Source organism: Arctopsyche grandis, chromosome 8, assembly GCF_051622035.1.
Source record: "Arctopsyche grandis isolate Sample6627 chromosome 8, ASM5162203v2, whole genome shotgun sequence".
Classification (NCBI taxonomy): Eukaryota; Metazoa; Arthropoda; class Insecta; order Trichoptera; family Hydropsychidae; genus Arctopsyche; species Arctopsyche grandis.
Genome location: NC_135362.1, coordinates 30,329,431 through 30,343,183, shown reverse-complemented (window position 1 = coordinate 30,343,183; position 13,753 = coordinate 30,329,431). Strand labels below are relative to the sequence as shown.

At 34.9% G+C, this 13,753-nt stretch overlaps 2 protein-coding genes across 7 annotated transcripts; one reads left to right on the top strand and one right to left on the bottom strand.

The window, feature by feature from the left end:
* Nucleotides 1-952: 952 nt before the first annotated feature.
* IKKepsilon (I-kappaB kinase epsilon) lies at nucleotides 953-6,277 on the top strand. The gene is made up of 8 exons (XM_077436964.1): nucleotides 953-2,208; nucleotides 2,291-2,426; nucleotides 2,499-2,665; nucleotides 2,727-2,948; nucleotides 3,042-3,274; nucleotides 3,349-3,531; nucleotides 4,395-4,542; nucleotides 4,626-6,277. Exons 1-8 carry the CDS (start codon nucleotides 1,234-1,236, stop codon nucleotides 4,869-4,871), a joined length of 2,310 nt encoding a protein of 769 aa, XP_077293090.1. The 5' UTR covers nucleotides 953-1,233; the 3' UTR covers nucleotides 4,872-6,277.
* Nucleotides 6,278-6,318: 41 nt separating this feature from the next.
* Nucleotides 6,319-13,146, bottom strand: LOC143916169 (protein VAC14 homolog). Of its 6 annotated transcripts, none has more exons than XM_077437114.1 (15): nucleotides 12,719-13,146; nucleotides 12,476-12,625; nucleotides 12,258-12,408; nucleotides 11,956-12,186; nucleotides 10,710-10,927; nucleotides 10,511-10,631; nucleotides 10,321-10,444; nucleotides 8,725-9,008; nucleotides 8,523-8,655; nucleotides 8,336-8,447; nucleotides 7,236-7,410; nucleotides 7,042-7,160; nucleotides 6,886-6,965; nucleotides 6,652-6,805; nucleotides 6,319-6,571 (listed from the first exon to the last, which is right to left on the bottom strand). In XM_077437114.1, exons 2-15 carry the CDS (start codon nucleotides 12,574-12,576, stop codon nucleotides 6,421-6,423), a joined length of 2,154 nt encoding a protein of 717 aa, XP_077293240.1. In that variant the 5' UTR covers nucleotides 12,577-12,625; nucleotides 12,719-13,146; the 3' UTR covers nucleotides 6,319-6,420. The 6 variants fall into 6 exon arrangements, with proteins under 6 accessions (XP_077293240.1, XP_077293243.1, XP_077293244.1 ...); XM_077437117.1 differs by having other exon boundaries at nucleotides 8,725-9,002; nucleotides 12,719-13,127; XM_077437118.1 differs by having other exon boundaries at nucleotides 8,725-9,002; nucleotides 12,813-12,970.
* Between the last annotated feature and the right edge of the window lie 607 nt (nucleotides 13,147-13,753).

Genomic DNA, 13,753 nt, shown 5'->3' with positions numbered 1-13,753 from the left:
ACATCAGCAGAGACCAGACCACCGACGACGAAGGAAGGCACCGTGAGGAAACCAGTCCCGCCCAAGCTTACCACTAGCTATCTCAGAAAACCGACTTCGGGGGTGCTCTCGAGTTGAACATCCCTGGAGTCTGTACAACTTCATTAATAATTTTGATGGTGAGAGGGGCCGATTAACCTTTGTAAAATTTCTAGAAACCCGATTACACAACTGACTAATTTTAACTGAAATAAAACCTTTATAATAAATATAATTTTTAATAATAAAAATATACAATTAATGAACCGAAAATCATACACGATATAATTAATAAATATGGTGTAGGCGGGGTAGGAGGTGTTGACCGTATCCCAGCCTAACGAAACACTTGTGTTTGTTTGAATAATTTATTTTTATTATTTAGTGTTGGGTATACAAGTCTATAAATATGTTGTTGAAGCGGGTATGTTCTGGAAGTTCTCGAAGCGGCAGGAATCGGCTGAGTTCTGGAAGTTCTCGAAGCGGCTGGATCGGTTCTTCCATGTTGTTGTTGCAGGATGAGTGAGTCTGGCTCTGTTGCTGGTCGGCTGCTTCTAGCTGACTGGTTGTTGGTATAGCATGGTCTGCTGCTTGCTGTTGACTGATGTTGAGCCCGCTGTGCGGGTTTATATAGTAGTCCGCTGTATCCGGTTCGTGTGCAAGATATGCGAGGAATGTGGTTCGTTGTTAGGGTGGAATATTCTCGAATATGTGGCGTCGTTCCACTCGATTTAGTTTTCATCGCCCTCTGTTCCAGTGAGTCTGGATGTTTGTTCAATGGGTTACAATATAGTTGTTGTTTGTACAGCTGCATTATAATGGATGCAGGTGTTCTTCGACTTCGCGTCGTTCTGATTGATTTGTTGGGGTGGAAGTTTCTCGACTCGAGATGACGTCAATGGTTGAGCGTGAGAAATGTATTCTCCGTCGCAATAGATGTTTCGATTGCGGTGACGAGATTCCTACAATGGTAAGAGAGCTATAAATTATACGTATCCATTCGCCCTATCACCCTATTTAAACACATGCAGTGTTAGCGCCTAAAGACGTCATGGTCGTGAAAATGGTTACGATATATATTTGTAAAAATGATCCTTTGGACCAAAATCTCTAGTGGATTTTTTGACAGCTGTCAGATTAGAGAGATCGCTAGTAAATATGGCGCTGTGCGCGTTGTAGGTAAATAAACAGGCGATCAATTAAATATAATTAGCCATGTCTTTTTTGCGTGGTTCTGCTAATTATGTGTGGTGTACGACGAGCGTCCTTGGTAAAGGAGCCACTGGGGCTGTCTTTCAAGGAGTCAACAAAAACGACGGCGAACCGGTCGCTGTCAAAACCTTCAACCAGCTGAGTCACATGCGACCGCCGGACGTTCAACTGCGTGAATTCGAAGTACTCAAAAAAGTAAATCATGAAAACATTGTGAAGCTTCTCGCCATCGAAGACGAACAGGAAGGGCGTGGCAAAGTTATCGTCATGGAATTGTGCACCGGAGGAAGTCTTTTCAATATATTGGACGATCCTGAAAATACATACGGCTTACCCGAAAAGGAATTCCTATTAGTCGTCGAACACTTGTCGGCGGGTATGAAGCACTTGAGGGACAACAATTTAGTTCACAGAGATCTCAAGCCAGGAAATATAATGAAATTTATAAACGACGACGGAACCACCGTTTATAAGTTGACTGATTTCGGTGCTGCGAGAGAATTGAAAGAGGACCAAGAATTCCTTTCACTTTACGGTACTGAAGAATATTTGCATCCTGATATGTACGAGCGAGCAGTCCTTAGAAGACCTGTCGGGAAAAGTTTTGGAGCCACCGTCGACCTGTGGTCAATAGGGGTTACACTGTATCATGTCGCAACTGGTAATTTGCCGTTCAGACCATACGGTGGTCGTAAAAATAAAGAGACGATGTTCCTTATAACGACTGGAAAGGCTTCCGGAGTTATTTCCGGAACGCAGACTACGGAAAATGGACTCATTGAATGGGGTAGGGAATTGCCAAACCACTGTCAATTGACTGCCGGCTTGAAAAAGATCATAACTCCACTGTTAGCTGGATTGCTAGAGGTTGACCCTAAGAAGATATGGAGCTTTGAGAAATTTTTTTCGGAAGTACAAGATAGACTTAATACAGTACCTATTCATATATTTTATGTAAATAAAACTAGTTCTATTAAGGTAATTATAATACCCAATTACATATAACTGCTATAGATCTAATAAATATCAATTTAATTAATTCCATCTTAAATTTATACAGGTGTTTTTAAAAATGGACGAAAATTTGAAATCTTTGCAATACCAAATTCGAGAACAGACTGAAATACCACCACACAATCAACTTATTTTATACAGAGATCAATTATTACAATCAGTCATAGATGAATTAACTCAAGGTACATATTCCATATTACACGCACAAACTTCCAATTGAAAACGTATGATTGCTCATTGTTTCCAAATTTCAGGAAAAAATTATCCGCTGACTACCGAAGACGATCCACTCATACTAATCTATAAAAATAATAACACTGCAACATCATTCTCGATAAGTCTCGGTCCTGAATTGGATATCCCTAAATTTCCAGTGTTTCCTAATGTCGTCTCGGTTGAACACGATGCTAGTCAAGCAAAGGTAATTTATATCACATGAAATGTTCTTCAATATTGATATGTTAATTGTGATATTATTTCAGGTAGCGTGTAGTGTCGGACATGTTATAAAGAGAAGAGTGGAGTTGCTATCGAGGGGTTGTTATTTAACTGGCGAATGTGTTCAACGATGGGTTGGGGCTTTGAAGCGATCGTTGACGGGTTTGGCTGCAAGAGCTTCAGCCTTGTCCATATTGGCTGCTCGGTTAGCTGATACAGCCCGGGCTCTAGACATAGTAGCTCTTGCCACTCAGCAGATTAAATCGGTTAATAATTCAAATTATTTCAATTGTATAGCCTAGAAAATGACGGAATACTTGAATCAGTGTGACGTGTATTTACTACTAAATGAATTTTAGTTGACTGTATACGGAGCTGAAGAAAACGTCTCGATACCGGCTGTCGGCAAATGGGCTCAAGACATGCAAGTTTTGAGTGACGAAACTTCATCTGGATGCTCAGCGGTAAGTCAGCTACACGCTCGGCACGTCATCGGAAATGATCTGTTGATTAAATGGAAACAGGCTTCAGCCGATATCAAATGTCCTCACACTCATAGATTGCCTCAACGAGCGAAAACACTCGTCGACAAGTATTTATCAATGCGAACGATTGATTTTAGTATTTAATGTAATAGTATTTTTAACAATTGTATCCGTGTTAAAGGTTGAGAGATTCGTGGCAACATCTTGTAAGAGATCGTGCAGCTAGATCGTTGACATACAACGATGAGCAGTTTCATGCTTTGGAGAGAGTGAAAGTTACTGAAGCAGGGCGAGCCGCTAAAGCTTTGCTCGATAAGGAATGTTTACCTTGTGCAAGCGCTATGGCTGAAGTCTTAGAAGATTGGTACACTTTTATTTTATTTTATTTAAAAATTTACATTTACCAATATGGGCTACCTCAAGGCGACACCTATGGCCAAATTTTTACATATGTACTTTATGTAAATTTAAATTAAATTCAAACCAGCAGAATAGACTAGTGCTAGAATAGACGTAATAGTGTAGACTAGAATAGTTAGCATATAATGCTTTGAACAAAGCGGTCACGGGTTCAAATCCCACTAGTTTCTGTTGACCAGATCTTGGATTTGTGACTCCAGGTCGATCATTTCCTGTCAGAGTTTGCCAATTTATCTGATTTTCATTGAAACGGTTCCAACAAATTGGCAACCTTATCCATTTGCTCGCAAATCTCAAGTTTTCTATACCTAAAGGGTATAGACATTTTGTTGTAATCACCGAGACTCTTCACAAGTGTGTTAGTATGGTTATTAGTGATTCTGTCATAGAATTTACTGGTTGGTTTATTAGTAATGTCTGTAACAAACGGAATATTATATATGGCATGCAGTTTTTTCAAGTTAGTATTATATATATGGGTGTATTATATAAGGGATTTATTTTGTATTACTTGGAGCTTGGAAAGGTTAGTATTCGAGGCGTTATTCCATACAGGTGAAATATAGGTTAATAATGGTAATGTGAGCGCGCGATATAATTTTGGCGATTAAATATTGGATATATTGAGGATATACCCCGCATCGCCTTGCATTTCGCTCCCTCAATGTGAGGTGCCCATCTCATTCTTTTATCAAACGTTACTCCTAAATATTTTATTACAGACTGCCGTTTCAGACTTTCTGTTATGTTAAGTTAAAATGTAAGAAATAATATGGATATAATATATATATGTATGCAATTTCATAGGTACAAAGCTGCTCAAACGGTTTATTTGCAATCTCAAATCTTAGACAAAGACTTGACTTCTGCCGATCTCAAATTAAGGGCTTTAGGTGCTAGAATGAAAGAAGGCGTTTTGTCAACGAAAGATAATTTGGATACTAGTGTAAAACAGGTTATTATATTAAAAAAAATGGCCGTATACATATATATTTTACTATATTGAATTTTTGTATTATTTTAAATGATTGTTTACAGGTGGGAAATATGAAGAGAGAGATTCTCATACACACAGAGACAGAAAGAAGTAACATTGCCAAAAATGAAAAGACAAATGTAGCCAAATCCAAACAGCAGTATGAAGAGACTTTGGCGCTGAATAGCGAACTGAAGGACGTGTTCGAGTTGCAAAAAGATATTTCATCGATATTGAGTCAAAATATGGATGTTATTAAAACTATCAAAGATGTTTCTAGTTTTTACGAAGAGACAAACAGTACCTGACTAAATGCTCGTTGGTTATGTTAAAATAATTTTGAATTATGTGCTCCTTCTTTTTATTTGATTTTGTGTTGACATAATTATGCCTAGTTGTTCATTTGATATGAATATTAACCGTTTGCCCGCGGCCGTCTTCTATGGAAGCTTTGCGCGACAAGTCTGTAGCGCAGCTGTCTTCCATAGAATTTCTGAACTTTGCACGGGATTTTGAGCCTTATATGCGCCTATTTCAACTGTTTTAAGGTTCAAAATTGGTTGAATATATTACTGAGAGTTGAATGCCATCTATTCAATTTGCTTAAAATGAATATATACCAGTCAAAACTAATGGTTTTGTGGAACCACACTGAAACCTCGTTTGTGACGTCACGTCTGTTGAACAATGGCGACGATACGTCTCAATTGTATGAAGAGTGATTATTTGACAATTAAGCCTAAACTACGAGATATATTATGTATTTTATTGTTTAAAATAATACCTTATGTGTTAATTAACATATCTGGTTATTTGAGTAAATATTAAAATCTGTATTTAAGGTCGAAAACTCGATTGCCAAATTCGCGAATAAGGTGCCGCGTACAGGGCTTGTTCGCTATATTTATTGCCGTGGGCAAAGGGTTAACAGTTTATTGATTATTTTATTGTCGAAAAACTTATAATGCAATTTCATCTACTTGTACTTACTTTTAAGGCCAACTTATTGACTTTTTTGAGGCCAACTTTTATCTTTTGACTGCACACACTTTCCATATACATTTTTGTTTTCAATATAAAATTTCTCTATGTTAATTTTCCTTCATGTAATTTATATTTTACAACTGCTATAATATGTACCATAGATATACATAAATATATCTTTGCTACGTTGATAATTATGCCTTTGAAAATTGTGCATTAGAAAAATATCGGGTTGGTTCTTTAATTAAGTTTTAATATTTAGAAAATGGGGAGGAACGAATGTATAGAAAACATTATTATATGTTGAATAATAAATAAAAAAAAGTTTATAGCATAATATTTAGAATACATACATATTTTTATACAAACCGTTTTTTTATGGTTTCGTGTATTTATGGTCCAGTATTTTTACTGTCGGACGTAAATATGAATTTTTACAGCATAATAATCTACGCTTTTTGAGTTATAGATTCGGTATAGTTTATGAAATAGTCATGTTTGTGTTTTTGTAGTTGTAAACATTCCATTATCATGCATTTAAAAATTGAAAATAAGGCCAATAAATTGCAACACGTTGCAATCATATCCTTATTTGTTAGGCTTTTATAATTGTATTCCTAGTATTAAAATAATCGATCATTTGTTTTATCTCATGCATTCATTGCTATATTTTTATTTCCATGATTTCCCAGTGCAATAAAATTGATTACATAATTAAATTATACTTTCAAAAAATACTGTTTTTATTTCATTTAAAAAAAAAACACATTTGTTTATATGGCTTTATTCAATCAATAATACTAATCACAGATTATAAAAATTCAAAATACATACATACATACATAAATGTTACATAAAATCGTGCGACAAACATCACGAGTAGTCTTGCTCGGATAGAATCATATTTTTTGTCCTCGAATTCAATTTATAGAAACGGTGTTTCTCTTGTATGTCGAGGAAGTGTTTTAACAACTCGTCGAAATTTTTCACATACATATTTGGCAGATTGCGTGACGTCGAATGCCTAAAACAATATCGCTCATTTACTATTAGTATGAAACAAATAGCCTTTATATTAAATGTTTCGTAATACATAATACACACTTGAATACAAACGGCTCCAGCTGCTGAGGAATGCTCTGTAAACGTTTCCGTAAAATATGAAAGGCTTCAGTCTGCGGCAAAAGCATCAGCAATCCGTACAATGCATTTCGCAAAGCTTTAGCTTCAGTCCCGGTCAACAACTCCAATCGTAAATCTATTGATTTAAAATTCGTAATGATCAATAGCTTATCGATACAATTATAAAATGATGAATATTTATACGTATGTACTTACAGGCGAAAATAGGTGACTCAATCAACTGTACAAGCTTATCAATATCTGTTAAAAATTCTATTGTTATTTCCAACGTACCGCTTCAATACAAAACGTTAAGGAATATATTAAATATATTAAAAATTATATGCATGTTTTTTTAATTAAAAAGGATACAACAATTCTATCAATTGATTACAATGGATGTAATTATGGGTCAAAAGACACAGAGCAAGCAAAGCTACCGGATTATGACACCAGCATCGGTACAAACAAACGAACAGCTTGGCAGTTTCCTGAAAAGATCGGTTACCATCGATGTTAAAATGTAAACAATCACAATCACTACATCATAATAATATTGATACAACCTCACTGGTGGATTCTTTGAGGCGATTCCTCATTTCTAATAACTCGGCGGACGTCAAAAGTATCATATTTAACGTTTCCACCATTGTCGCTGCAAATTTGAGATTTTTCTCCTCTAACAATATCTCAGACATTGTTCTATAGATGTCTTCGGCATTTAATAACACACACAACTGCCTAAAAAAAGTGCAAGCGGAATTACAATCCGACAGTTTATTTCATCGATACCATAGATGTAGAATAACATCGATACCATAGATGTAGAAATTTTATTGTTATATCATAGATATAGAATACATAGATATGCCATTACATACAAATTTCGTTGGAGATCTTGTCGCCACTAACTGAGGGGTGCGGGGGGTTTAACTAGCGGGGAAGTGGTGAAAAAAATGAAGGACGCAACGGTCGGCAGTGGTCAGCAACCAGTTTATGTATATGTACATGCGCTGAAGTTTTATTTTATTTATAACTTTATTTTATTGGACACTCCGCGTGACAGTAAACCAAACTAATAAAGCCATATTAAGAAAAAAATATTTAGCTATACACAGTATATTAAACTACAAATGTAAAACCATCATTAACTATTACAATATTTAAACATTAGTAACTTCCACAAGGATCAATTTTAAAGCTGACACTTTAATATTTGTAGTTTTAAACTTAATGTCGATTTCTGAATTTCCTTCAGTGCCAACAAGATATACGTGTGCATTTAGAGACATCTATGGCAGAGGTTGTTCAATCACTGCGTACAACACTACATACATCGCGCCGATATTTCATTATATGTTAAAATACTACTATAATTGAAGACATTATATATTAATTCCTACTTATGATATGTGATGCCATCCGCCTTTTTATGTTTTCTTGAGTAATTATAACACAATTTCACTGAAAACATTGGCATTTTCGAAAAATGTCAATCGACCTTTCTACTTAGAAGCTAACTAGCTACTGAGAGAGAATGTGCATGATCTGTACTTTTTTTTGTGTGTGCATAGTCCAACAGGTTGATCGGCTTAGAGCGTCAGGGCGTATCTATGGTATTCTATATTTATGATCGATACAAAATCGTAACGTATGTATGTTATACCTTATAATAAACGCTCCTCGATCGTCTAACAGTTTCATATCACAGCTGAATAGCGTCAGAAGGCTAAGTAAAAACTTTCTATAATACGGACTGTTGAATACATCAGGTATATCTGTAAAGTATTTACAATTTTACTATATAAGCTTTTTCAAACACTGAGATGAAAATTATATTAAAATGATATTGCCTTGAGTGTTAGTTGTGCTCGGCGTGGAGCATATCTCTGGAAGAACGGCTAAACTTTGACGTACGACATCGTCAGATGGATCAGACAAACATCCCAATAGTGCGTCGAATATTTCTTCCGTATGTGTTGACATCTACAAAGCGAAAACTATTACGTGAAAGTACATAGTTTGAAGTGTTTAAAAATTTCATGAGATTCATACCTTTGTTGGAACTTTATTATATAGGTGCAATATCCACCTAAGTACGGCGACTTTAGTCTGAACAGAATTATGGTGGAGGAGTTGATTTAAGACTTCAACGATGGCTGATAGCGCCAGTTGGTCGTAGAGAGCAGAACTTTTGTTTGCTTTACTTGTATCGAGGACTGTCTTAATGTTTTCCAACGTTTTGTTTGTAGAATCTGACTTTGGGTCGTTCGGCTCTAATGAGATCAATTTCATCAGACTATAGTTAACCGTTAATGCAGTTTCTTTAATATCTGTGACTATAATATTAAGGATAAAATTGTATAAAATTGAATGGCCAACCTATGACTTTATCAATGTATTTAAGGAAAATAAGAAGGTCACAAAACAAAATTCGATAATTAAACATACATACACATACATTTTCGATAGAAATTGAGCGCAAATGTAGGGAAACTTACACAAGACAAAAGTTCTACTTCCGGTTGTCAGATTTTGTTCAAATATTTCTTATTACTTAAAATCAATATAAATATTATACACATTAAATATCAAGAAATTTAAAATAATTTAAAACTTCAAAATAAAATAATGAAATATTGTTGTAAAAAAAAATTACTACTTCCAGTTTACGAATTCTGACCAAAACCTTATCAACTCTAAGTTAGTACAAAAAAATACAAATATAAATTTTCAGCTTGATACGCTCAGGAGTGTAGAAGAAATCGTGGTCACAACATTTTTGACCTTTCTAAGAGGAAAAAATCCCACTTCCGGTTTATTACATAAATTTAGTGCTTTTATTTTTATTTTCATCACATTGATACAAGGATTATACTTGAATTTTCTCGTAAAGAGGACACATGTTTAAGGGGTCGAAAAAAATGGTGGAAGAAAAATCGAACAAGAGTAAACTGCCACTTCCGGTTGACGGATGCTTACCAAATTTTATACATAACTTGGTATTAAGCTTAAACTTCTAGATATGAAATTTCACTTCAATAAACCAAAAGGTCTCTGAGAAAAACATAAAAAACCTCGATTTTCTAGAGTAAAGAACTACTTCCGGTTTAGGAAAAAATATTCGGATATAAAATTTCTCATTTCTAATAAATGTAAAAAAAATTTCAATCTGATTCGGTTATCGGTTTGGGAGATAATTAAATCCAACAACTTAAAAAAAGAGGACACCTATAAGTAGAAGTACCATTTCTGGTCAACTACGTCAAATCGATAAAAATTTCAGTAACCGATACTAAGTTTCAGTTCGGTAGGACGAATGGTGTTCAAAAAATCCCCAAAATACACTGACACACACACACATTTTTTTTCTAGATCATGAAAACGTGATCAGTGATCGATTCGGAGTTCGAATCAGTCAAAATCTCGAGCTCAAATTTTCGCATGATCACAAAACTTCATATATTGTTACTACGTACATACATAGCTATAATAAAAAAAGCGATAAAACCTAAACTGTAATATAATACATGTTTTATCAAAAGCTGCCAACTCCCACTAGTCTGTTTGTTAAATATTATATGAGAGATATTTAATATTAAAATTGATAAGCATATGCATGGTTTTAAATTATTCATTTGAAAAAGATACTTTTCCTAGATTCATCATTGTATGACAAACAGGGTAAAACTGCCGTTAATATTCCAGATATGTGAGGCAGCATTTGTGTCCCTGACAGTTGAACGAATTCCTTAATCCAAGTAATCGCTGTAAACTATATAATATTTCATCAAAAGAAAATCCTAAAACAATACATTAACAGTGTTGACAGAATTCAAACCTGCAAAACTTCATCAGTAGCTTGTGCATGTACAATTAAAATATTAATCATACTGGGAAAATCCACTCTGGATGGATTAGTCTTTATACTTTGAAGAAAAAGTCCGAGCTGAGCACCACACCTGATTAATTAATCAAGAATTAATGAAAATGAATGCCAATTCGATGGATGTATGTGCGATAAAATTAAATAACAATACATTTTTTTGATTTCCGGCATTGGATCGTCCATTATTTTGAAGAGACCGTCTAAAATTTCCGGTAGAAATATTATGAGATCAATATCGGGCACGGAATCCAATACGGACACCCACGAAATGATAAATTGACGTGCAAAACTGTTCCGCGAATAGATTCTTTCACGAAGCAGCGGAACGAATGCACACAGATCGAAAGAGGCACTCTCAGTAACAATATCCTGAAATGAACATCATACATATGTTAAAGACAATGTATGTATATAATACATAGATATAGAATACATAGATACGCCCTGACGCTCTAAGCCGATCACCCTTTTGTTGCATGCAAACCCAAAAGAAGTTAGACTTAGAAGCTAGTTAGCTTCTAAGTCGGAAGGTCGATTGACGTTTTTCGAAAATGCCAAAGTATTCAGTGAAATTGTGTTACAATTACTCAAGAAAACATAAAAAGGCGGATGGCATCACATATCATAAGTAAGAATTAATATATAATGTCTTCAATTATAGTAGTATTTTAACATATAATGAAATATCAGCGCGATGTATGTAGTGTTGTATGTAGTCACCGGAGCCTGAGGGGGCCGTGTATTGTTCAAAGGTTGTAAATGCATTGTTAAAGGTTTACCGAACCGTTTTTACAAAGGATTTACAACAATGGAACAATTGATAGCACTGTGACTATCCTACCTCTAGTTGTATGCAGTGATTGAACAGCGGTCGACAACTTCTGCCACAGATGTCTCTAAATGCACACGTATATCTTGTTGGCACTGAAGGAAATTCAGAAATCGACATTAAGTTTTAAACTACAAACAATGAACTAAATATTAAAGTGTCAGCTTTAAAGTTGATCCTTGTGGAAGTTACTAATGTTTAAATATTGTAATAGTTAATGATGGTTTTATTAAAGTAACATACATTTGTAGTTTAATATACTGTGTATAGCTAAATATTTTTTTCTTAATATGGCTTTATTAGTTTGGTTTAATGTTACGCGGAGTGTCCAATAAAATAAAGTTATAAATAAAATAAAACTTCAGTGCAATATACATATGTACATAAACTGGTTGTTGACCGCTGCGTCCGTCCTTTTATTTCACCACTTCCCCGCTAGTTAAACCCCCCGCACCCCCCAGTTAATGGCGACAAAATCTCCAACGAAATTTGTATGTAAAGGCATATCTATGTATTCTATATCTATGATATAATAATAAAATTTGTATTTGTACGGTCTTCAAATTACCTTAAGAAGACGGTCCAAAAGTTCGGAAGCTGTTTTTAAATTCTGATCAGGATCTGTAGCGCATTTGCTGAGAGCATTGAAGATATCGGTGAAATGTACGAGTATTGCACCTCGCATAACTTTAGACACGTTATAAAGAGCTTCGCAGGCAAAATATCGAACTCGTATTTCCGGGTCTGAAAAACATGCTAATATCGGAGGCATCAAATCGCCCAAGTACAGAGAACAATCCTGAAAAAGTCATGATTAAAATAAATAAATAAAACAACAAGATATAAAAAGGGATCATAGGGATATCCTACAGGTCCCAAAGCAACAGCTACTGCGGCTAATCCTAACGAGCTTCCTTTCCTGATGTGTGGGTTCTGCGCCGTGGCAAAATCTTGACCCAAAACTCGCAGCAGACGTTTTATTTGGTTGGTGTTATTCGCTGCGCGGAAATCACGTACCATTCTGAAAGGTTGTTAGTGTTTATTTTTATCAAGGAAGAGTCACGTTAGTACATATTTATGATTCATACTTTTCGATTTCTACGGCGGCCGCTTTATTTTTGTCGTAGAGCTTGTCAGTTAAGGCTCTCACGCAGGCTGCACTCAACGGTGCATGTTCTCGTTCGGACATGTTTTTGAAATAGCAAAATTACTGATCTGACAATCGCATAAATTGGAGTCTGAAAGTGAATGCAAATATTAATTTAAACTACATATATGCACAATGATATTATTGTTTAATCTAAAAAGAAAACTAATGTAAATATACGTACTACATAAAACAAATGTTTATGTATGACAGTGGAAGTAGTATGCAGTGATTTTTTAAGATCAATTTTATTTTAATATAAAAATTAAATTACGTACATTGGAATGAAATGTATTTATTTAACCAAGAAGATTGGTTGTATATATTTTTATTTGTATAATCACGTTGATTTTATAATATAATCACTTGACACAGAGCAAAGGCAAAGCCCAACCGATAACTGTCATTCTGACGTTTATAGTGGAAACAGAAACCTGACTTTGCACCAAATTCAAAAAATGGATTAAACATTACAGTTATTAGCCATATAACAGTCCTAAGGCAATTGAATTTTTAAAATAAAAAATAAGAATAATAAGAGTCCCGTGATATTACTTCAATTTTTTGCATCTTTGATGTTATCTTTTTGCTATATTTTTTTTTAATTTAACTGATAACAATATATTGTTTTACCATCAATGGACGTTGGTATATTTTTTTGGTTCAAGTGACCAAGATCTAAACGCTAACCAAAATAGCCAGATGGGGGTCCAGTGAGGTTTCGAAGAAAAGTTATAAGTAGAAATTGAAAAACCGTTAGTGTTCAAACCAAGAGGGCCAAAAAGCTTGTAAACACATGTCCTTTCTATAAAATTGATAGGCAATTGGATTATTAGTCACATCACGATCGCCCAAAAGACAATTTTTGCCATGAAATCGTGAATACGGAATATTTGGCACTCGAGTTCTCGTTAGTATGATAGTTATCATTAGTATTGTAAGGCAGGGAAGGTATGTTGACCGTGGTTTGGTGATTACTGGTCACAAATTACTCGTCTCAAAGTCACTAAAATCTCTATAACGGAACATCTGGTAGCCGAAAAGTCCATAATACTAACGATAACTATCATAGTAACGAGAACTCGAGTGCCAAATATTGCGTATTCGCGATTTTCATGGCAAAAATTGTCTTTGTGACCACCCCAATGTGACGAATAGTCCAATTACCGTTGACCGTATCCCGGCCTAACGAAACACATGTTGCGTAGTTTAAAAGAGG